The 22,497-nt window shown below is 62.7% G+C and overlaps 1 protein-coding gene across 10 annotated transcripts in view; it reads left to right on the top strand.

The window, feature by feature from the left end:
* CAMK2B (calcium/calmodulin dependent protein kinase II beta) overlaps positions 1 to 22,497 on the top strand; it is an 80,749-nt gene that overhangs the window by 55,217 nt on the left and 3,035 nt on the right. The window contains exons 5-18 of one of the 10 annotated variants that reach the window (XM_036910261.2): positions 881 to 946; positions 5,350 to 5,422; positions 7,584 to 7,686; positions 7,770 to 7,853; positions 8,466 to 8,560; positions 8,689 to 8,811; positions 9,119 to 9,202; positions 9,932 to 9,974; positions 10,786 to 10,860; positions 14,713 to 14,753; positions 14,871 to 14,942; positions 16,111 to 16,155; positions 17,087 to 17,135; positions 19,584 to 19,697. In XM_036910261.2, coding sequence (XP_036766156.1) covers positions 881 to 946; positions 5,350 to 5,422; positions 7,584 to 7,686; positions 7,770 to 7,853; positions 8,466 to 8,560; positions 8,689 to 8,811; positions 9,119 to 9,202; positions 9,932 to 9,974; positions 10,786 to 10,860; positions 14,713 to 14,753; positions 14,871 to 14,942; positions 16,111 to 16,155; positions 17,087 to 17,135; positions 19,584 to 19,697 — 1,067 coding nt within the window. Of the gene's footprint in view, positions 1 to 880; positions 947 to 5,349; positions 5,423 to 7,583; positions 7,687 to 7,769; positions 7,854 to 8,465; positions 8,561 to 8,688; positions 8,812 to 9,118; positions 9,203 to 9,931; positions 9,975 to 10,785; positions 10,861 to 14,712; positions 14,754 to 14,870; positions 14,943 to 16,110; positions 16,156 to 17,086; positions 17,136 to 18,197; positions 18,312 to 19,583; positions 19,698 to 22,497 lie in introns of those variants that run through there. The other 9 variants (XM_036910262.2, XM_036910270.2, XM_036910271.2 and 6 more) reach the window with 9 other exon arrangements.

Genomic DNA, 22,497 nt, shown 5'->3' with positions numbered 1-22,497 from the left:
CATGTGCCAGGGCCACCTGCTTGGCAGTGTCACCCCTGTGGTTGTCCCTGCCATGGGCCAACTTGGCTGTGTTGCTGGACACAAAAATCAGGCCAACCCAAGCCCCACCTTTGAAAACTGATGGGAACAGAGAGGACAGTGGCCAGCGTAGGGCTGAGGGGGCTCAGAGGGCAGCCCCTTGGGGTCCTCACAAGACATGGGCAGGGGGGCTCTGGATGCCTCAGAGTGGGTAGCCCCAGATGGAGTCACTGGCGGGCTCAGAGCCGAGGTGGGTGAGGGCTTGACTAAGGCCGCCTCTCCCTGCCCCCTGTGTGCCTGCTCCTCACCCCTGCTTGCTTCCCCTTCCATCCTGGCCCTTGCTTCCCTGTAAGTGCCCATGTGCCCCTCGGTGCCTGTATGTCCTGGGTCCCCAGAGGCCGTCCAAGTACAGTAGCTCCTGCCCTGGGGGTCCATTCCGACCTGAAGGCCACTCACTGACCAGGGTCTTGGCACGAACCCCTAATGGCCTTGCCCACCAGGGTGGCCAGGTCAGGGCACAGGGCCGGCTTCACTGCTCTGTGCCAGGCCACCACTCCCGGGCATGTGAGGGGAGAGCAGATGTCTAGATAGCACCTTGGGCCAGGGTCAACAGGGCTGCTCAGCAAGTCCTAGGAGCTTTGCCTGTTTTCTGAGCAGTGCCAAGGCCTTGGAGTAGGCGTGAGGCTCAGTGTAAGGGTGCCACATGTGTCCCTGGGTGAGTTGTTGGTCCCAGGGGACAGTGGCTATGGGGCTGAGGTGGTGGTAGCCTGGGGGTGACACTGGTGATGACATGCAGAAGCTGGCAGAGGGGTTGGGGGGCGGGGTCTCCAGAAGCTGTGACCCCTGTCTGCTTTGCCCGCAGGGTCACTGGTGGGGAGCTCTTTGAGGACATTGTGGCCCGAGAGTACTACAGTGAGGCCGATGCCAGGTGGGTGTGCTGCCTGCGCCGTCCTGCGCCTCCCCTCTCCCTGTGCCCACCCACGCCTCTGCTCCTGCGCATGTCCTGCTGAATGTGGGGTGGCGGTCTGCCCGCCCGCTGAGCGCGCCCCTATGCTGGGAGCTCTCTGAGCTGGGCAGCTCCGGCGTCACCAGTGCAGGGCTGTGGCCGAGTCAGAGTGGCCCAGGCTCTCAGCATCTTGGGGTGGGAGCCCCCACAGGGGTCTGTCCTCAGGGTGATGGGGGTGGGGAGCAGAGTGGGGTTGTGGGTGGCTTCCCCGCCATGGGGCATCTGTCCAGGTGCCACAGAGGACACCACTGGGCTGCTGTCTTCATGGAGGCGTGAGCTCGCAGGGCTTCCGAAGGACGGGATGGAAACCCCTTTCCATGGCCTCCGGCCAAGGCCACCTCAGAGGGTCCCGCACTGGGAAGATGCCTGGGGCTATCTCAGGTGCCCATCAGGCAGCCGGGGTCCCAGCGTCGGGAGCTCTGCTCCTCTAGGCGGGGCAGCTCCTCCTGCAGGGGCCGCTGTTCCCAGGCATGAGCAGGACTGATGGCTGCTGAGGTGCAGAGTGGCTGCAGGGGAATGGCAGGACGCCTCCCCTGAAGGGCAGGCCACCATGACCTGCCAATGCCCGTGCTTGGGGCCAGATGCCACCGTGGTCCTGACAGGATGCCGCTTTTGACAGTGCATCTCACCCCTGCCTGCACTGCACAAGGAGACACGCCTGAAAGAGGGGGAGTGGCCCTCTCCAGGTGGAGTTACAGGTGCTTTTTAATTTTTGTATCTTTGTTTATTTTTAAATTTTCTTTAATGAATACATATTACTTTACTAATTAAGAAAATGAACGTTATTTTTTGAAGTAGCTTTTCCAACTTGCTCCTGTGCCCACAGGCAATGTTGCCCTTCAGCTACAGCCTGTGAAGGGTGAGCGGGTCCTGGTGGAGCCAGGAACTGCCGTAGGGTTCTGACCCCCTCCAGCCTGCCCCCAGGCTGCCCCGGCCCTAACCCTGCACTCCCAAGGGCAGGCATCCGGACCCTTCCTGGGAACTCTGTGGTGGAGAGCTCCCCTGGCCTGAGGAGCCCAGTGGGCCTGGCCCAGGGGGGGATGGGACTCTGGGCGTGGGCCCATCCACATGCCTGGTGTCCTGTCACAAACTCTACCTTGTCATTGCCAGGCTGTGAGGAGGGGTGAGAGGGAATGAGGGGCCTTTTGAGCAGCCCCCACCCCACCCCTGGCTGTCCCAACTGATGAAACCTGTGTGTCTCAGGCTGTCTTTTCCGAGGAGACTTGGACCCAGTTGGAGATGTCCTGCACTTGACCTTTGTGCTAGTGGTTGGCCTCCAGGCCTGGCGTGGATGCCCACGTGGGAACTGTGGCGTGCGCGGGAGGCTCACTCTCATGACCGGAGGATAGTGGCCTTGATTTCATTTGCAGGGACCCTCCACTGAAGGGCGTCTGGTGGGGGCGGGTGCTGCCTGGCTGGGAATCAGTGGTCCTCCTGGGGGCCTGTCCAGGGCCGTGCTGCTCAGAGCTGAGCATGGTTTTCCGATGTGTCACATCTCCAGAGAAGATGAAGCGAGGCACGACGTGCGTTCTGAGCCCTTTTCACCAGGAGCCTGAGAGGCTCTTAGGAAGCAGACCTTTACTGTAGAGTCTCGGGGGATTGGAGAGATCTTTTTTCAAACCTGGGAAAGCAAAGTTCAAGACATTTTAAAACCCTAAAAAGTGACGTGGCTCTTGAGAGATAGCTAAAGGGGCCCAGTGAGAATCTGGTTGTCCCAGGAGGGGGGCCACTTCTGAGGTGCCCTCAGACAGAACCAAGACAACATGACCCAGGACCCAGCCAGCATCTGGAATGGTCGCATGGGGACAGTTCCTGACTGCAGAAGTGACTTCCAGATTGTTCAGAACATGAAAAAGGCCCCATGAGGAAGTCTGTACAGTGTGAGCAGAGGGCAGACGGCAGGCAGGCCCTTGTGACTGGCCACGTCTCAGATGGCAGTGGTCCTGGAGGACGGGGTGTCTGATGGGCTGCTTTCTGGCAGGTGGCTGTCCCGTGCTACTGTGGCCACAGCATTGGTCCCCACGTGGTTCTGGAGACAGGCCAGCGCTGCCACACTAGTGGGTGCCTAGTAGCTTTGTCTTGGGGAACATGGTCTGCTTAGCTGGCAGGTTCTGTGAGCTCTTGGGGGTAAAGTTAGCGGAAGTCAGGCTGGCCGCAAAGCCTGGCTTGCATGGCCTGCCATATGGTGGGTGGGTCTGCCATCAGAGCTGCAGGGCCTGATGTCTGCAGTTTGCAGGGTAGGTGCTGGCTGGCATCCCTGGTGCACTCTGGTGCTGATTTGGGCCCTGCAGCCCCAGGAGGGGACAGGGATACGGGAGCGCATCCTACCCCCCTGAGTGGAACGTTGGTACTGTGGTGATGGATCCATGGGTCCCACAGTTTGTGGAACATCGTCCTGCAAAGTGGGCCAAGGACACAGTGGACAGGACAGAGCCAGCAGGGCTCCATAGTCCAGTGCAAAGATGGAAGCTGCCCAGGCACCACACAGAGGCCATGGCTGCTGCATGACATGGGTGCCTCAGCACTCCCGACGTGGAGAGTGGAGGGCGTCCTTCAGGACCGGAGCTGAGGAGAGGTCACAAGTGAGCAGACAGAAGACAAAGCTGAACCCAAATCTACAGTGGAGTCAGCAGGTTTGGGGTTGGAGCCAGGCCACTCCGGGGCTCTGGAGCAGCCAGAGGCCCAGCCTGTGGGCTCTGAGGGCTGCTGACATACTGAAGAAAGAGCAGGGCACACGGATGTGCCCCTGGGGCAGAACCAGGGTCTGGCTGCAGCAGGAAGGGCTGGTCTCCTGGAGTCGTGCAGGCCCCTGTGGGTGCTGGGGATTCTGAGCTGAGCACCATTTGCAGCTGGCAGCTTTTCACCGGGAATGGCAAGTCCCTGGGGCTTCACCTGGCCTCTGCCCCTACCCAGGGCCTTTGCTGATCTGAAAGCTTCCCAGGACAAGGCCCCTAAATGAGCTTGCAGTGGCTGGCCAGCTGGCAGGGGCTGAGCCTGTGGCTGCAGTAACGGGGGGCTGGGGACACAAGGATGGGGATGAGGACCACAAAGGACTGCTCTAGGCAGATGAGGGCACCGTAGGAGGCTCTGGAGTGGGTCAGGCAGGAGGGAGCCAGGGGAGGGGCTGGGAGGCCCCAGGGCATGGGCGTGGGGTCTGTGGTTCTAACCCTCAGGGCTGTGGAAGGTTGGGGGACCACCCAGCTCCTGGCCCCACAGCCCACAAGAAGCCGTCCCTATGGGGACTCCTGGTCTAGTCCTGGGCTCTGTGCAGGTAGCTAGGGATGCTTGGGGGAGAAGGCTGGTCCCCCAGCCCTCTGCGTTTGCCCTTATGGAACAAAGTGCACCCTGACAGCACACCTCGCTCACCCCACAGGGTCCAGGCATGGCAGGGGTCCCGAGAGAGTCTGCCTGCCACTCCCCTGCCCCCGAGGAGTATGATGGAGACCCTGGGCAGTGGGCTCTGGGTGGCCTGTGGCCCTCCTGTCTCCAGGGACTGGCAGTGCTGCAAGGGTGGTGCGGGACCCGAGCTGTGCCTGGCTCTGGGGGCAGTTGGAACCTGTCTGGGTACCTGGGGCGCCCTAGTGGGGGGGGCAGGCTCAGGCCACAGCATCTTGAGTGCCCCTGGGCTGGGGGCATGTGGGGCTGGTGTGTGGGGAGTCACAGCGTGGTGTGCCTGAGGGAGCCAGGAGCACTTCCTCCAGCCAGTCCCATCCAGGGAGGCCCAGGACTTCTCCCCCACCTGGAAGGAGTCCCCTGGCTTGGCCCCGAGTGGTGCCCCTCGCTGGAGAGCTTCCAGGACCGCAGGGCTGCTAGGAACCTGAGCTGTCTGGTGTGGCAGCTGCTGCCAGTGTGGACACTGACTTTTATTACAGTGAGGTAACACAATGGCTGCAGCATTACCTGTGCCTCGAGCAGGTGGACCCCACACTGGGGCACCAGCCCACCCTCTCCCTTGCCCACTCCTGGCCTGGCCCCCCTCCAGCCTGCCTTACAGGGCAGGCTCAGCCCTGGCCTTCCTTCCACAGGGCGCGTAGCTCCAGGCCAGGCTTGGTCAGCATGAGCCTGGGCTGGGGTGCCTCTGAGGGCCTGGCCAGGGGGCTGGCAGGCAGAGGGGCCTGGCTTTGCCTTGTGTTGACCTACAGCATAGGATGGGAGCCCAGGGGCCATCCCAGCCAGCGTCTCTTCTCCCACTTGGCCGGCACCACCTTGATTCCCTCCTGGTGGCCCCCACAGCCAGGGAACCCCACCCATGCCATACACACCCTGCTTTGCACCCACCCACCCCGTGGGGCCACCTGCACTAATGCCCCCGCTGTTTGCCACAGTCACTGCATCCAGCAGATCCTGGAGGCTGTTCTTCATTGCCACCAAATGGGGGTCGTGCACAGGGACCTTAAGGTGAGTCCCACACTCTGCTGTGCCAGGTGGCTGTACCTATACCTGCATGTAAAAGAGGCCTAGCCAGTCAGTGCGAGTTCCAGGAGACACTGTGTGCATGGTGGGACGTGTGCACGTGCAAGCATGTGCTTGTGTGGACAGGAGCACACATGTATGGGCACGTGTGGGCATGTGTATGTGTGCATGCCTGTGTGTGCACATGTGCTTCCTGTACATGTGTATGCACATGAAGGTGCACGTGTGTGTGTGTCTGCGGTGTCCTTCCCAATGCCTCCCATTGAGGGGGCAGTGCATGCCACGCGGGGCTCACTGAGATGCAGACCCAGCAGGGGGCAGGTGATGTGGAGGCAGGTGGGGCTGCTGCCCAGGGGAAGGGGCTGAATGCCAGGCTCACCGATCTTTGCAAACTTCCAGCCCTTTCGCCAAGTACTGCGGCCCTGTGCTCGGCCCGGGGAAGGGCCTTGGGAGGGACAGCAGCCCTCCCTTGCCTCCTCTCTTCCCACCAGCTCCTCTCTACCTCCCCTCCCTCCTGTCCTTTCTCGGACTTCGGTCTTCTCCAAGGCTGCAGGTGGCCACTCCTTCTTGGGGCCATCCAGCGTGTGTGGGACAGTGTCCCTCCAGGAGCAGGCCCAGGACCCTCTTCTATGCCTGTCAGGCCACTGCCTCCCTCTGCATGCCTCTTGTGGCCTCCCTCATCCTCCTGTCCTGTGTGTCCAGCCCTCTGTCACTGTGTCTTGTCTGAATTGGCCTCACTCAGGGGCCTCTGGGAGGAGGGGCTGCAGAGGAGCACCGTCCCCACCTTGCTCCTGGACCCCACAATTCATAGCTCACTGAGGCCAAGGCATAGAGGCAGGTCGTCCCCACCCAGGTGTGACGGGCGGCCACAGGGTCCTTGCTGAGAAGGAAGCTGCCCGGCACCTCCTGCGTGGGGTTGGGGCAGGCTGCCCTCCCTTTTCTGGAGAGGACCCAGCATCTTGCAAAGACAGCCCCCCAAGAGCAGCAGGGGGTTGCTCTCAGCCAAGGTGGGGAGAGCAGAGGGGCTGCTGAGTGGCCCCCGTGGGCCTCCAGCCTTCCTGCACAGGGCAATTTTGTACTCCTGGGGAAGGGGTGCCCGTTCCTTCCCTCTGGGGAGGAGGTGTCTGGCCTGAGGTCGGGTCAGGCCCCCTATTTCAGGACTGTTGATGTGGGTGTGTGGGGAGGCTGCGGCTACCTGCCCCAGTCACACTGGTAAAACCAAAATGTCAGGGGCCTCCAGTCTGTGCTGGGCATGCAGGGCTGCGCGTCCCCTGCATGTGACACCGGGCAGAGCCTTGCACCCCAGCCCCGTGGGGCCGGGAGAAGCCCCGTTGCTGTGTGCAGCCTGGCATGTGTTCTGAATCTGAGGCCTCCTGGCCCATCCTGACCTGTAGGGTTTGCAAACAGTGTTAATGGGGTCTGTTTGGCAGGGTTGGTCTACCCAGGGGCACTAGAGAGGCAGTGTGGTTTCAGGAGGCTGGCCTGGGGAGGGTGCCAAGGGTCCTGGGAGCTACTGGTGATCAAGGGTGAGCAAGTCCCTCAGCGTGAGCACTGGGAGGCACCCAGTGCACAGGGACCCCTGGCCCTTGGGGCAAATGTCCTTCCTGGGAGCAGGGGTCCTGCTCCCTATGGAGGGGGTATGTCAGGGAACATTCCCTGCTGTGGGCATCGGCACAGGCCCCTTCCCCCACCCTGGAGCCCACCTGGTGGCTCCTCTTTGCCCACTGGGGGCTGCTGCCCCATAGGGAGGGCCTGGGCTCCCAGCAGGTAACCCCACATCGTGCCTCTGAGCGGCCTGAATTGCAGAGAGCAAAGCATGCCAGGGCTTGTGGGGTGAGCTTCCTAGCACCCCAAGTTCACTGTTCCTGGGTGTGAGGGATCCGAGCTGGTGCTTTGCAAGCCTGTAGGGCTAGAGCTCCTGTCTGTGTCCCCAGGGCTGTAGGGCTGTAGGGTGCAGGCCCAGGGGACCGTGACTCTGCAGTGCGCCGAAGGTGAGGGGCCCCACAGGGTGTCAGCTGTGCGGGGGGGACACCCATGGGGCGAGGTCAGGCCTGGGAACCCGTGTCTGAAAACCTCTGTTTTGCCCCGCCACTATGACATCTCCGATGTATACCACATGCTCTCTGGTCGGTCACCACCCCTGAAGCCTGAGAACCTGCTTTTGGCCAGCAAGTGCAAAGGAGCCGCGGTGAAGCTGGCAGACTTCGGTCTGGCTATTGAGGTGCAGGGGGACCAGCAGGCGTGGTTTGGTGAGTGCCCTGCTGGGCAGCAGGGGAGCAGGGCAGGGAGTCACCCGCCTGTGGTACTTCACGCTGCCCTCTTTCCTCGCCAGGGTTTGCTGGCACGCCAGGCTACCTGTCCCCAGAGGTCCTGCGAAAGGAGGCATACGGCAAGCCAGTGGACATCTGGGCATGTGGTGAGGCTGGTGTGCAGGGTGGGGTGGGCCAAGGGGCAGTGTGGAGGGTGCCGTGCTGGCACAGCCCGCTCTGGGCCAGATTCACCCGGCACTGCCTCTGGGAGCCAGGAGCCCCTCCCCACCCAGGTTAGACTTGTCAGCGTGCCCCTGCTGCTGAGAAGCCCGACATCCGAGCCCACCCTGAGCTCAGCAGAGGGGTCTGAGCCAGTAGGGCAGCAGGTGCATGGTGGGGTTGTCCCTTGGTGGGGGTCTTCCCCAGAGGGGGCCTTCCTGTGAAGCAGGGTGATGGGGGGCATGCTGGTCTGCCAACATGAGGGTCTCCGAATGGTGACCATTGCTGATGCTGGCTTTTGGGGGATGCTCGTGGACCCCAGTGACCTTACTCGGCTTGCTGGCTTCAGGCAGGGGCCCCCACCTTCACTAAGGAACTGGATTAGGGTCCCAGAGCTGGGCATCTGACCCCCACCAGGCCTCACACACTGGACACCAGGTGGCAGTGTGCAGTGACTGGCATGTGGCTTGTGCTCCTTGGATGCAGGATGGCCGGGGTCTGTGGGACTGGGCTGAGGGGTTGCGGGCAGCAGTGTGAGGCCCTTGCTCTTGCCCCCCCAGGGGTGATCCTGTATATCCTGCTTGTGGGCTACCCCCCCTTCTGGGATGAGGACCAGCACAAGCTGTACCAGCAGATCAAGGCTGGAGCCTACGACGTGAGTGCTGGGCACCTGAGCCCCCCAGCCTGGGAGGTGGGCTGGGAGCTGGCCGGGGAAGGCCCCTGGGAGGTCTCTGGCTTCTGCCTGGGGAGGCAGCTTCAGACCCTTTGTGCCCTGGCTTCTAGTTCCCATCCCCTGAGTGGGACACGGTTACTCCTGAAGCTAAAAACCTCATCAACCAGATGTTGACCATCAACCCAGCCAAGCGAATCACAGCACATGAGGCACTGAAGCACCCGTGGGTCTGCGTAAGTTGCCGAAGCCTTGGACCTCCCCCAGCGAGTTGACCCTAGGGCTGGGGCCCCTTGTGTAGATGGTCCCTTGTCTCCTGGATGTTGGTAGCCTGTGGCTGGGGACACACTAGTGGGTTTGCATGGCCTTGGGCCTGGGAGGAAGGGGCTCGGGGTGGGGGGAGTCCTGCAAGTGTGGGGTGTGGGTGGTGGGTGGTCCCTGCTGCCCTGAGGTTATTCCAACCTCCCTCTTTCAAGACTTCTCAGGAACAAAGCTGAGGGCCCTCAGGGTCCCTGCAGTGTGTGACGGCCCCTTTCCCCACAGCAACGCTCCACAGTGGCCTCCATGATGCACAGACAGGAGACTGTGGAGTGTCTGAAGAAGTTCAACGCCCGGAGAAAGCTCAAGGTAGGCTGCCTGCACCTGCACCCACCAGGCCCCTCGGGGAGCAGCTGTGTGTGGGCACTGTCCCAGCCTAGATGGGGCAGGTAGACCAAGTATGCCCACAGCAACACCACCAGGGGTGCCCAGGCAAGAGCCCAGCCTCCAGCCGCAAGGCAGTCCCCCAGCTGCCTAGCACCCTGCCCCTTGAGGTGTTCTCAGGACTGTGCGCCTGGGCCCCTGGGGCCAAAGGCACCCCTTGACAGCCACACTGTCTCTAGAGAGCACATCTGTGGGTTGGGAGGCTTGCGGCCGGCCAGGGGAAGGTTTGGGTGGAGGAATAGCCCACCACTGATGTCTGGCAGGTAGGGGAGGCCGGGAGGGAGGCAGGCTGCACAGGGAGGCCCAGCCTGGCCCGTGGGCCCCTCGATGGTCTCCCCACAGCATACCTGTGGTGCAGGCCAGCCTGGGTGCTCCAGGCCAAGAGCACATGTGGATGTGCCTGTCAGGGAGGGGGCCACAGGGAGAGGTGAGCCCCGGAGGAGAGGGTGGGCGGGCAACCCAGGTCCAGGCCCAGGTCCTGCACTGTATTCATCCAGACGTGGGTGGTTGGTCTTGGCACAGCTGCCGAGCCTGCAGAACCCTAGTCTCTTTAAGGCTGTGGCCCTACTCGGGCCAGGCGCTCACCTGCAGAGGTCCAGACAGGGGTCTGCTGGGGGCCAGCAGCCCTGGCCTCAGCTGTGTGTCTCTTCCCAGGGCGCGATCCTCACCACCATGCTGGCCACACGAAATTTCTCAGGTGAGAACAGCCTTCTGCAGGAGGAGCAGGCTCATGAGTGACCCCACCAGCCACCCGCCCCCATTTCACCACCTGGCCCCTCCCCCATCGCCAGCCCTTGGAGACCCGTAGGTGCCCGGCGGCTGAACCACCATGCCCAGGGCCCACCCCGGCCCACCTGGCACACGCCCCGGCCCTGTGTTTTGCGTCTGTCCTCGCCGGATGCCCCGTGTCTGAGCTGCCCACTGTCCAGGCTGCAGCTCTGTGTGTCTGTCCAGGCGTGATTGGCACCTCTGTGGCCTCGTTGTCCTGAGTCCTCTGAGCACCGTTTTGTTTGTGGAGGTGAGAGGAGGGTCCGGAGCCTCTTGGTGGAGATCCGGACACGACGGTGGCCGCCTGCTGGCTCACTGAGGGCGGGTGGGCTGGGGGTCTGAGGCCGCGTTGGGAGGCCTGTCGCCGGCACCTCTCGTCCTGTGGCTTGTCTGTGGCCTGCGCCGCAGCGTGGGAGCGTCTGTGCCACGTCCTGTCTGCTTGCGTCCAGCACCGTCTGTACTCTGCTGTGACACTGCTGCCTGGGACGGGCATGCTGTCACACTGCACACACGCCGCCCTGGACTCCTCTGGGGTTCTCTAGAGAGAAAGGAGGCAAACGCTCACATGTTGATCTGTTTCCATCTCGTTCTCACTCTCCTGCAAAAGGGGTTCTGGAACCATCCGCCACCTAGACTTTAACTCTAATCTTCTTCTGCTTCCTTTGTCTCTTCTCTTCCCTTTCCTCGCCCACCCCTCATCTCGGCTGCCCCTCCCCTCATCTCTAACCTGGTGCTAACAGTGGGCAGACAGACCACCGCTCCGGCCACAATGTCCACGGCGGCCTCCGGCACCACCATGGGGCTGGTGGAACAAGGTAGAAGTTCTGGACTCACGTCCCGCCTGTCGGCATAGCTGCCCTCACTGCACGCGGCCGCCCCAGAGGCCTGGGAGCCCCTGCTCCCGCCGTGGACACGGCCCACAGAGCTCACACTGAGGGCAGCGAGTAGCCCCACTGCTCTTAAAGGGGCCCAGTCCAGGTGACCCCTAAGCCACATCTCACCCCACATGTTTGACTGAACCGTCTGGTCCTGGCCCCGAGTCTGGGGTCAGGAGACCCTCTGTTCAGAGCCCTCTGCCCTGAGGCTGTCCTCATTTGTCCCCCACAAGTCCCCTTCAGAATGACCTTGCCCACCCACATGAAGCCTTGGGGCTGCTGCTGGAGGTCCATGTTCTTTCTGAGTGGAGGGCCTCAGGGAGAGTGTCATGAGGTAGAGACCCTTCCCTGTGAGAGCCTGCTCGGCGCCCCACCCGCCCCCAGCCTGGTACAGCCCCCAGGGACCCTCTACGATCCCTGTCACTCACATGGAGCTGGTGGTCTGGGCCAGGGCCAACACGAGCATGTCTGCCCTGTGTGCCCCAGGACGGGGGCCTGGCTGGTCCATGAATGACTTTGGAGGCCCCCTCTTGGCTCTTCCTGTGAGGTTCCCTCACCACCTCCCAACCTACTCCTCCACTGGTGAGGGTCAGACCTCCCAGGAGGCCCTGTTAGCTCCTGCACACCCAGTGCGACCTGGGCCAGACCCTCAGAGGACTAGCAGCCCCCAAGCATCCCAGTGGGCATGCCCAGCAGGCCCCCAAGGGCTGTCCTGGATCGACGTCGCTTTCTGGAGCAGCAGGGAGGTCAGGGGATGATGATGTTGGCCTTTTGGCAAAGTCCCTCTGCCCAGAGACAGCAAGCGAGGCAGCCTCTGAGCCACTCTGCTGGGGGCTCCCACTGCGATGCCGCCTGCCTGCAAGTGGACAGTGCATGAGACCACATGCATGTTGGCTTACCCGGGGCACCAGGGCTGCTGTGTCCTGGGGGGCAGCCAGCGCATGTGGATGGAGCCCCTGCATGGCTGTCTCTGGATGACCAGCTAGGGGATGAAGACAAGGGTGGGCCTCATGGGCTGAGGGACCTGCCTGTGCGTTGGACAGGGGTCTCAGTTCTGAGGCCATCACTTCTCCATGGATAATGGCCTCCAGCTCCTTGGCCAGCGGAAAACCAGGTGTCTTGAGAGATATTGCAGTTCATCAAAGTGCCCTCGTTGGGTCCTCCTTTCTCTTCACATAGAGGACACGGGGGGGAACAGTGGGATGGCACCAATGGCCTGGCCCTGAGGATCCCTGGTGGGGGTGCACACGAGGCCTCTGCTTGTCTCCCAGGGGCCTGGGGCACCTGCTCAGCTCACCTTGATTCCTGCTGCAGAAAACACATTTGACTTGAGAAAACAAGGGGAACCCCTGCGCCTTTGCCTGCCAGTGTAGACAGGAGTCAGCATTCTGGAGTTAGTCCAGGACAGAGACAGGAATTTCCAGGAAGCATGGGGCCAGGAGTGTGTTTGGGACAGGCACCGCCGAGTGTCCACACTGCGCCTGGACGAGCAGGTGCTGGTTGGGGGCTCCTAAGCAGAGCGGGCATCCTGGAGCCTGGGCCACCGGGTGGCCATCTGAGTCCCAGAGGGGCATTTGTTAGGGAGCAGAACCATTACCATCCTGAGAAATGTGGTCTGGAATTTGGGTTTAATAGAATGAGGGGCTTAAACCCAGGAAGGACTAGCTGGAGGCCTCCAACTGCTCCCACACAGGCTGACCCAGGGCAGATGGGCAGAGCTGACTCCATCTCCACTAGCTTGCTGGGCCACCCTGGCTGAGCCTCAGACTAGCACTATTTCCATGTTGGAGTCAGCAGGCCTGCCACCCACCAGGCTGCCCATCTTCGATTGGGGTGGGGTCACCTTGCTTGCCTACGTTGCTGCCTCCAAGACACGCTGGGTGCCTCTTTCCTCCTGGCCTCTGGGAGGAGGCTCTCCCCCAGTGTGGCAGAGGAGTGGGGTGCTCCTATGTGCTGGGCACGGGGAGGGGCAGAGCAGCAAGGTCAGCGGGGAGGTGGGGAGCCGCACTGGCAGGAGAAAGGCCTGAGAGCCCCGCACCTGCAGGCCTGGCCTGGCCCCCCATGGTTTCAGGGAGGCAGACTGTGGCTGCTACCAGGGGAGTCTCAGGGTCCCTGCAGGGGGGAGTGGGACATGACACTGAGGTGGCGGCCCAGGTCCTGGGATGCCTCAAGGGCTAGGGTGCCCCTGCGTCATGCGTGGTCCGGAGTCTGGCTGCACCGGGAGGGGCCACACCCTGGGAGGATGAAATGCAAAGTGGGCAGGCATGGGGTACAAGGGAGGGGGGCCACGGCCCCTTCGCTCATGGATGCTGCAGTGCTCCCGGGGTGAGCCCACTGGACAGGGTGGGCCCAAGCCAGGCTTCTGGTTGACCTCTGCCTGTGGGAGGGAGATTGATGCCTGGGGCAGAGGAAGGCTGGGAACCAAAACTGCCCCGCAAAGCCCTCTGGCCAGAGCAGCCACACGCATCTCTGTGTAGAGCCAGAGTGGCGATGGGCACCTGGACAGGGAGGAAGGTGGACAGCAGGCGGTGGCCCAGTGGTGGGGGACCCACCCCCACTGCACCCCCATCAGGGTCCCCTGGGACAGGGGGGCTGTCGAACAGAGGAGCAGCCCACCCTGAGTCTGTCTCAGGAGATTGGTGTGATGTTCTGGCCGGGGGACCACGCTGTGCATCTCGGGGGTCTGTCTGGTGAGCAGCCTCCAGGGATGCTCCCAGGACAGGTCCCAGCCAGGCCCACTGTGCACCACCCTGAGCAAGAGCCGGCCAACCGTACTCAGGTCTGGCATCCGCCTTTGGAGCACTTCCTTCCTGGCCTTGCCCCTGGCTGCTTCTCTAACATGCCTTGGGGCACTGCTTTGCTCTGGAACGTGGGCGGGGCAAGCGGGCAGGACCTGCGACCAGGCCCCGACTTGCTCTCTTCCTGACCAACACCAATCTTGTTTTCTCTTTCTTCTTTCCTCTTCTCACCTTTCCTTTTCTGTGAGGTAAGCTGACTTCTTTCTGTTCTGCAGCCTGTAATTAAAACCAACCCAAGCTGCTGTGGAGAACGCTGGCACTTGGGCCCAGGGACTGGGGGTGTGTGGCAGGCCAGGTGGCAGACAGGCTCATGCAGATGGGGAGGCAGAGCCAGGCTGTCCTGGAGGCGGAGGTCACCTGCTGGGTCTGGGGCCCCAGGGCGGCGGGAGCCTGGGTGCATGTGGCCTCTTTGGTCCCTCCCCACCTGCGTTGCCTGCTGACCTCGTCAGAGCCCAGGTGCCTTGGGGGTGGGCAGAGAGGCTTGTGCTGGCCCAACCAGTACTGCCTGAAGAAGGCCAGAAATGGCCCCAAGACCATGGTGCAGGCCTGGGAGTGGCCAAGCCCCACCCTGTGTGGGTGGCCAACTGCCACCTGCCTCTGGAGAACATGGAGGACCACAGAGGATGCCCACCACCCTGACATGGGGCCCCATGGCCTTTGGCAGAGCCTGCATGCCGCCCACAAGCTGAGAGCCCCAGGTGGGAGGTGAAGTCTTGGGTCCCCCATGGCTATGGAGTGTGGCCAGGGGAAGGGCCTGTCCTGGGGACCAAGGTCCTCTGGTAGCCCTGCTGGGTCCCCCTAGGCTGGCCCTGCTCAGAACTGGGCACAGACCCTCTCTGTTCCCTACAGGGCACAGAAGCCACCCCTGCCTCGGGTCCTGCTCTTGGGGAAACCCAGCACCTTGCAGGCCCCCAAAGCTGTCTCATGCAGGGGGTGGGCTGTGGCAGCTGGGCTTGGGCCACTCACTCACAATGCCTGTTTCCTCCTGATGCAGCAGCCAAGAGTTTGCTCAACAAGAAAGCAGATGGAGCCAAGGTGAGGCGCAGCCGGAGCCTGCAGCTCTGCCCCACACGAGGCCCTCCTGGAGCCAGGCCCAGGGAGTGGGGTGGCCCCCATTCTCCCCTAAAACAGCGCCTCTTTCTGTCTCTGCAGCCCCAGACGAATAGCACCAAAAACAGTACAGCTGCCACCAGCCCCAAGGGGACACTTCCTCCAGCCGCCCTGGTACTGAGCCCCATGGCCCCTGCTACCTGGCTCCTCACCCAGCCATGTGGCAGCCCACTGCTGGGAGGCTGGGTGAGGGTGGGGTCCAGCCTCCAGCCTGTCTTTGAGGATGATGCTTGGCCCCTTCAGGCCCTCTTGGGACTGGGCTGGGAGCCCCTCTTGGGGGCAGGGATGGGGCCTGCCTCCTGCTGTGCTCACTTGTGGGTTGGCAGCCAGAGACCTCCACGGGTCAGTGAGGCCCAGACCCAGTACCCATTGCGCCACCCTCAACTCCACTTGCAGCAGGCCGGCCCAGAGCCCCAGCTGGCTCTGCAAGGGGAGAGGCAGGCCAGGCAGCAGGGCCCCCACCATGTGAGCTGGGGGCTTCGGCTTCTCCCCAGGAAGATGGGAGGCCTGGTCTTAGCTTCTGAGCCTGCTCAGTCATCTGGAGAAAGACCCAGAGCCCTTGGTGGTCTCCCTGGTGATGGCCTAGCAGCCTGCAGTGGGTGGTGGAGAGGCACCTTGAATGGCTGTGCTGGCCTATGGCTTCCCAGAGAGGGGGGATGCAGGAGCTCCCTGCAGCAGAATGTCAAGCAGACAGGAGTTCAGAGGGTCCTACTGGCTCTGGCCCTTGCCTGGGAGGTCCTATCCAGTGGAACCCCCAGCTGACAATGCAGGCTGTAGCTGGTGGGTTCTGACCCTCCTCTCCCAGATGCCATGTGCCTATGGTGGCCCATGTAGAGCAGCCCACCCTAGAGGTAGGGGCTTGTTGGTTCACTGAACACATTCTTGGTGTCCCAGCAGGACCCAGGCCCTGCTTCTGGGAACCTGCCCCAGATCCCCCATGGTAAGGTTGGGCTGGCCTTGTGGCCATCCAGCTCTTGGGGTTGGGCTGGCCCAGGAGGGGAGGGTCCCACATGCTGGTCTCACAGCCAGCCCCATCTTGGACTCCATCCATCTCATGTGTGCCCCATGGCTTCCACCACAGGCAGGGGCCTGGGCACCAAAGGGTGGTGAGGGCTTCCTGGCGCTGTCCCCTGTGGGCAGGGCCTGCATGCCTGGCAGATAGCTGCCCTGTCCTTGCTCCCCCGCTCTGCTCCTGCTGTCACCTCTGCTCTTGGTGCCTGGCGCTGTGGCTGGGCTGGCTGGGTGCCCTCTGCTCACTGCCTCTGTGCATCCTTCTCCTCAGGAGCCTCAGACCACCGTCATTCATAACCCCGTGGATGGGGTCAAGGTACTGGTGTGCCCAGCCACCTCTTGGGAGTTTCTGCTCAGGCGGGACGCAAACCCCAGCCTGGGACATCTGGGATGTTGACGCTGGGAAGCATTAGTGCCAGGTTGGGGGTGGGGCAGGAGTGCAGTGACCCCTCCTCAGAAAGGACAGAGCCCCACCTTTAAGCCTGCGGGCAGCTGCCCTTGGAGGCTCAGTTGTACCAAGGCCACCACAGACTTGGAAGCTGGGCTCCCGATGTCGAGAGCAGGTCCACTTCTCCGGACCCTCCTAGCTGCCTTCTGTGCTCTCCATCCTTACCTGGCCATGGCCAGGCCCACATGGCAGCCGAGTGCAGGGCCTACGTGGGCTAGGCAGGGGGCACAGGCCCCCAGGACCTGCCTACTGCTCGCCCTGCTGGCACCCACTCCTCCTGTGTGCTCTGGCCTCAGCTCCCGTCCCATTAGTGGCGTACCCTGGGGCAGGGAAGGGGCTGGCTCCCTGGACTGGTGGGCGGATGGCTGGGCAGCTGAGCCGTTTCTAGGAGCACTCACTCCACCCAGGCCTGCAGCCAGACTGCCACTGGGCCTGGGCTCCTAAAAGAACCCCCACAGCCTAGCCACCGGCCACAACCAGGGACCAACCCAGACTTCATTGGCCAGAGGGATCTTGGGGACCTATTAATATTCCTTCTGAGGAACAAGCAGGCCTCTTTGGAGCTTTGCAGTGGGTTGGAGACACCAGGCACCTTGGGATTTCAAAAGCCCACTTTCCTCTCTTGTTAGAGTTGTCTGAGCACGTCTTTCCACTGTCCTGTCTTGTGGGGAGAAGGCGAAGTCAGGGCCCTTGCCTCTGGGGATGTAGGTGGCTTGGCCCTTGGGGTGGTGACCCCTGTGGTTTCCAGGGCTGGGGCCCCCCGGGCCCTGCCTTGATGCACTACCCCTTGTGTCCCCAGGAGTCGTCTGATAGCACCCACACCACCATAGAGGACGAAGATACCAAAGGTACGTGCCATTCCTGGTGGCTGTTGCAGCAGGCGACCCCTGTGCAGGCCTGTGTCTGGGAGCAGGGACGAAGAGGCTGGCGCCTACCTCGGGGTGTGTCTGGCCACAGTCCCACTGGAGCACTGACAGCCGGTGTCCAAGTGGCTGTTGGGCTAGCTCTCCACATTGTTCCCTGCTGGCTCTGGGAGCCAAGTGCCCAGTCCCCTGTGGGGACTGAGTTCGTGGTTGAATTAGTCTCTTAAAGTTCTTTTAACTTGGGACTCTGCCTGGCAGGTGTCTGACAAGGGGGTGCTCTGTCCACACTGAGTTGCTGGCCTGGCCCTTGCCCCATAGGGCCCCTCCTTGGTTCTCTGCTTTCTCAGCCTTCCCAGGGAGGCCTGGTGCCCCTTCACCCAGCCCCCCATGGGGCTGCCCAAGCTCCTGGCCACACACATGGGTACACAAGGGCTGGAGTGTTGCCTGAGGGATGCGTGCATGTCCTGAGCACTCCCACGCCCCAGAGCAGAGGTGAACACAGGGCTTTAGCCCCTGGACATTCCCGTGCCTCCCCTGACTCAGGCTGGAGCCACCAGCACGGGGGCCACCCACACCGCTCTGAGCCCTGGTGGTGCGGCTCTGCCCACACTGGGGCTGTGTGGGAGCCCGAGATGGCTAAGCCTGCAGGGCCTGTGGGAGAGGACCTGCCTGCCAGCCCAGCCTCACCGAACTCCGACATCCCTATGGGTGGCTGGGCAAGGGTGGGAGGACATTGCTGGGTCTGGCTGGCGAGGGCGGGAGGACACCTGAGTGGCCTTGCCAGCCAGCCAGGCAGGTGCCTCAAGCACGGTCAGATGCTGAAAGACCCCAGTGGGCACACACTCATGCCTGCTCACACCCAGCCTGCCTAGCCTTGATGTGACCATGCAGCCCTGGGCTTGCACAGAGCTGACGCCAACCCAGGAGGCCCCAACTCTGTGTGGTCTCGGGGTGGCCTGGAGCTGTCGTCAGCGTGGGGCTCTCCAGCTCAACCCCCTTGTCCTGTCCTGCCCTATCTCCCATTCATGTCTTGTCTGTCCACCCTAGTCGCCAGGGTCCCTGACATCCTGAGCTCCATGAGGAGAGGTTGGGGGACCCCAGAAGCAGAAGGCCCCCCCACCCTGCCCGGCTCTGGCTCCTAGTACCCCCTGCCTGCCCTGTGTGAGTAGTCGGGCCTCTGCTGCTGCGGGGGTCCCCTCCAAGGCCTAAAGCCTCTTAGGAGTGCTCCAGAGCCAAGGGCCAGCTGAGCTTGGGCTCCAGCTGGTGCCCCTCCAGCCCCCCATCCATGTGGGCCTCTTCACTGGTTTATGGGGGCTGCCCGGCCCACCGTCCTGCTCTGGCTCCTGGCTCAGGCTTCCCTCCAGCCTCAGTCTGGGGGCTTTCTGCTGCAGAGACAGGCCCTGAGTGGGAGCCAGGGGCCTTGCAGTGCTCCTCCTGCCCACGTCACCTCATGGGTCTGCCTATGTCTGCCCCGGCCCCCAGAATCTCTGACATCCAGAGCTCCGTGAGGGGCTCAGGGACCCCAGAAGCTGAGGGCCCCCCCATCCACCCAGTGTAAGTAGTACCCCCAGGCCTGCCGCCTCTGCTGAGCAGGCCCTGGCCTTGCTCCCCATCTCGCTCAGGCATCACACTGACTTCAGGGGGCCCCGCACCAAGCAAGTGCCCAGCCAGGGTCCAGGGAGCTTCAGATAAGGAGCTGTTCCAGAGAGCCTGCCCACCCACCTTGGGCCTCCCCGGTGCACCTTCCATTAGGTCCTTCAGCCCTGCAAGCGCTTCCAGGCCTGGCCATGCTGAGCTGCTTCCCTCCCCTGGGGGCCAGGTGCCATGCAGCTTCCCACCTGGATAGGCAGGGGGAGGTGCCCACCACCTGGGGGACCCCAGGTCCCCCACCCCTGACCCTCTGTCCTCCCTGTCCCCCCAGGTACCTCCAACTCTGTGCCCCATGCCCCACAATCTCCCTCTGTCTTCCACATCCCCAAATCCCTCTCTCCTTCTCTGTCCTCCTAGGTACCCCATCCCCTCTGTCCCTCCATCCCCATCCCCCATTCCTTCTGTGCCCCCTACCCTCCATGTCCTCCATCCCCTCTGTTACCCCAACACCCCTCTGTTCTTCATGTCCTTCCATCCCCCATGTCCCCCATCTCCCCAAATCCCTCATGCCTTCTCTGTCCTCCCAACTCCCCAGGTCCCACGTCCCCTGGTGTCCCTCCTCCCCCACATACTTCTCCAAGTCCCCATTCCCACATGACGCCCTATGTCCCCTCATGACCCCTTCACCCCTCTGATTGGCTCATCAGCCCGTAGGTTCTCTCTCATGCATGACCCCGTGCCTGCCCCCACCTGCCCCCAGCCTGCCTGTGCTCCCCCACCTACCCTGTACCCCCACCTGCCCCCCACCTGTCTCATGTTCACGTCTCGTCTGTTCCACCCCAGCCCCCAGGATCTCTGACACCCTGAACACGGTGAGGAGGGGCTCGGGGACTCCGGAAGCCCAGGGCCCCCGCCCCTGCCTGTCTCCGGCTTCCCCAGGCCCCCTGCCTGCCCCGTGTAAGTAGCACTGTGAGGCCCTTCTGGCTGTTCTGGGAGCTCAGGGGGTGTTGAGACCCGACGGCAGTGTGCTGCCCCTTGCTCTGGGAAGGGACCAGCCTGGGGGCCAAAAAGGGGCTGGGGGACTTGGGTGTGCAGATGCCCAGTGTGAACACATGGGGAGAGAACCAGAGATGTGTCCGCAGAGTGGGAGGCTGGTCCTCCCCACCATGAGTTTCTGCTATGGTGGCGACCAGGCGTGGCCGAGGGCGGCAGTGACGAGGCAGCAGGGTTGAGTCTGGGGTCAAGCCCTGCCCTGGGGTTGAGGGTGCAGGAGCAATTCTCTCACATGGTGGTGCTTGGGGTGGGAGAGCAGAGAAACCCAGTCTGTGGTGGCCTGCACTGGGCCGCGGTGCCTCCAGGGCGGGGAGCAGCCAGCTGCTCCAGCCTGCCTGCCGCCTGCCCTTCAGTATCGCTTACAGGGATGGATAACACCCCAGGGCTGCAGGGTGCGGGGAACACGGGCAGGGGTGGCACTGAGGTGCACTGGAGACGCTGCAGCAGGGCCTGGCATGGCGGGGGAGTGGCTGGGTAAGTTCTTGGGGCACTGCCCCGTGCCCATCCCTGGCGGCCAGGCCTGGGCCCAGGGTAGGGCAGGGGGCTGCAGCCTGCAGGCTCAAGGACCCAGGAGGGCATGGGCAGCTCCTGCCTTAGCCCACGGGTGAGGGAAGTGTGGGGGCCTCTGGGGATGGGAGGACAGTTGCAAGACAGACCAGGGTTCTGCTGGTGAGGGCACAGATGTACAGTGGGGCTGTGGGGTGGCCAGAACCCCGTATGTCTTGACTGAGGGTAGAGGCCTCCATGTCACCATCTCCGAGACACTCATGGCCCCTGGCTTCACAGATGAAGCTGAGGCTTGTAGACAGGGTGAGTGTTCCCAAGGGGGCCACATGCAACAAGACCCTAGGCTCCTAGAACAGGCCTGTGGTGGGCACTGGGTGCCCAGGCTAACCTTGGGGGCTGCAACACAGGCCCATCCCTTTAGGAGTCTGCCCTGAGCTTGACTGGGGAGGTGGAGACCATGGGTGATAGGATGGCTGAGTGTGCTGGGGCTGAGGGCAAGGGTGCTCCCTGCCTGGCTCCCCTGTAGAGTGGGGTCCTTGTTTCTGCACATGCCCTCCCAAGACCCCAGTCTCCTGGTTCCTTGTGCTGGGGGGTCTGCAGGTGAAGGCCTGGTCGGGTCAGCCAGGAGAAGGGAGCTGGCTCAGCGAGCCTCAGGGGCTCTGTGCTTGAGCTGCGTGTCTCCACGCTCCAACTCTGGGACCAGGGTTGCCTCTGCCAGCCTGGAGGGCTAACCAGTGAGCTGCTCTGGGTGGGTGATGGGACGCCTGCTTTCCCAGGAGTGTGCCTGCCAGCTGTCGTAGTGTGTAGATGGGTTGGAGCCCGCTGGCTGGGGCCGCGACCCCATAGTCACTCAGCATCACTTCATTAAGTGGAAGTCACTCACCACAGCTAGGGCGACAGTGCAGTCAGTCCCTGGAGACAAAACAGAAGGCACTCGCTCCATGGCAAGGCTATCAGCTGAGGGCATGTGGGGTAGGGGCAGCCTGTGCCCTCAGTGAAGGTGAGGTGGGGTCAAGACCTGTGGACCCGCTCAGACTGCCCCTTGGCTCCTGGGGCCAGCAGTAAATCCAGGCAGGAGTGGGAGCTTCCAGGGGGCCGCAGGAGGGAGGTGGTGAGGTCCTGGTGAGCGATGGCCCTGGGGGAGGTGTCGGGAGCTGGGCTGCACTGGGGTTAGTGGAACCTGAAGCTGGAGGCCACCTCCACAAAGGGAACGGTGAACGGGAGGGTGTGGATGAGGTCCCCAGGGAGAACAGGCACTCAGAGCTGGGAACTACCCAGGCAGAAAACGGAGAGGGTGGGATGAGGGCAGTCCCTGAGAGGAGAGAGCCTGGCCAGGTGGTGCGGGGGGGCGACCCACAGGCAGGGCACTCCCTGGGTCAGGATGGGCTCGGGTGCTGCTGAAGCCCCCCAGGTGTGCGTGGGGGTACCTGGAACAAACCCTGAGAGTTCCACAAGACACAGGAACTGGACCAGAGCAGAAGTGCATCTGGGTCCGGTGTGAGGATCTTCTCGGGACAGGGGAAGCCTGCACACGCCTGTGGGCCCACCCTTCCATGTATTACCCACATGCATGCATGCACCCAACCCCTCAGGTGTCTTGAGCCCCTCTGCTGTCACTGTCCAGTCTGTGCGAGGCAACCCAGGCTCCCGGTGTGCAGAGAGCAACATCCTGCACATGGACTTGGTCCACCTTCCAAGTGGATATCTGGATGGGAGACCCTGGCAGCCAGCAGTGCTTGCAGGAGGGGTTGCTGGCAGGGCTACAGAGGCCGTGGGCATGAGTTTGAAGTACCAGGGGCACCCTTTCTAGACTCAGCAGTCACGCCATGGTAATTCAGTTCAAGGATCAGCTCACGGTGCTCCACTCCCAGCAGCCCTGGCTGCTGCAGTGTGAAGGGCCTGGTTGCCTGTGGCTGTGCAGAGCTGGTCCCAGCACGCTACTAGGGAGTGGGGACAGCCATGGGGGCCACACACAGGCAGGAGCAGCAGGTATGGCCAGGACCCAGCAAGGATCTGGTGCAGAGCTCCTAGGAGCTGCCCGGTGCACCAAGCCTGGGCTCTGCCACCAGCACATCACTGCTATAGAAACCACATGTCCTGTGTGTGCATGCACATGTGCATCAGTGTGCACATTTCTGCCCAGAGTGTTTGAAAACCTTGTTGGACGGGACTCTCCAGGGAGCGTGAGAAGGAACGT

This window comes from Manis pentadactyla, chromosome 7 (genome assembly GCF_030020395.1).
Source record: "Manis pentadactyla isolate mManPen7 chromosome 7, mManPen7.hap1, whole genome shotgun sequence".
In the NCBI taxonomy this organism is placed as follows: Eukaryota; Metazoa; Chordata; class Mammalia; order Pholidota; family Manidae; genus Manis; species Manis pentadactyla.
The sequence above is the reverse complement of the archived record's forward strand: the minus strand, read 5'-3'. Positions and strand labels throughout refer to the sequence as shown.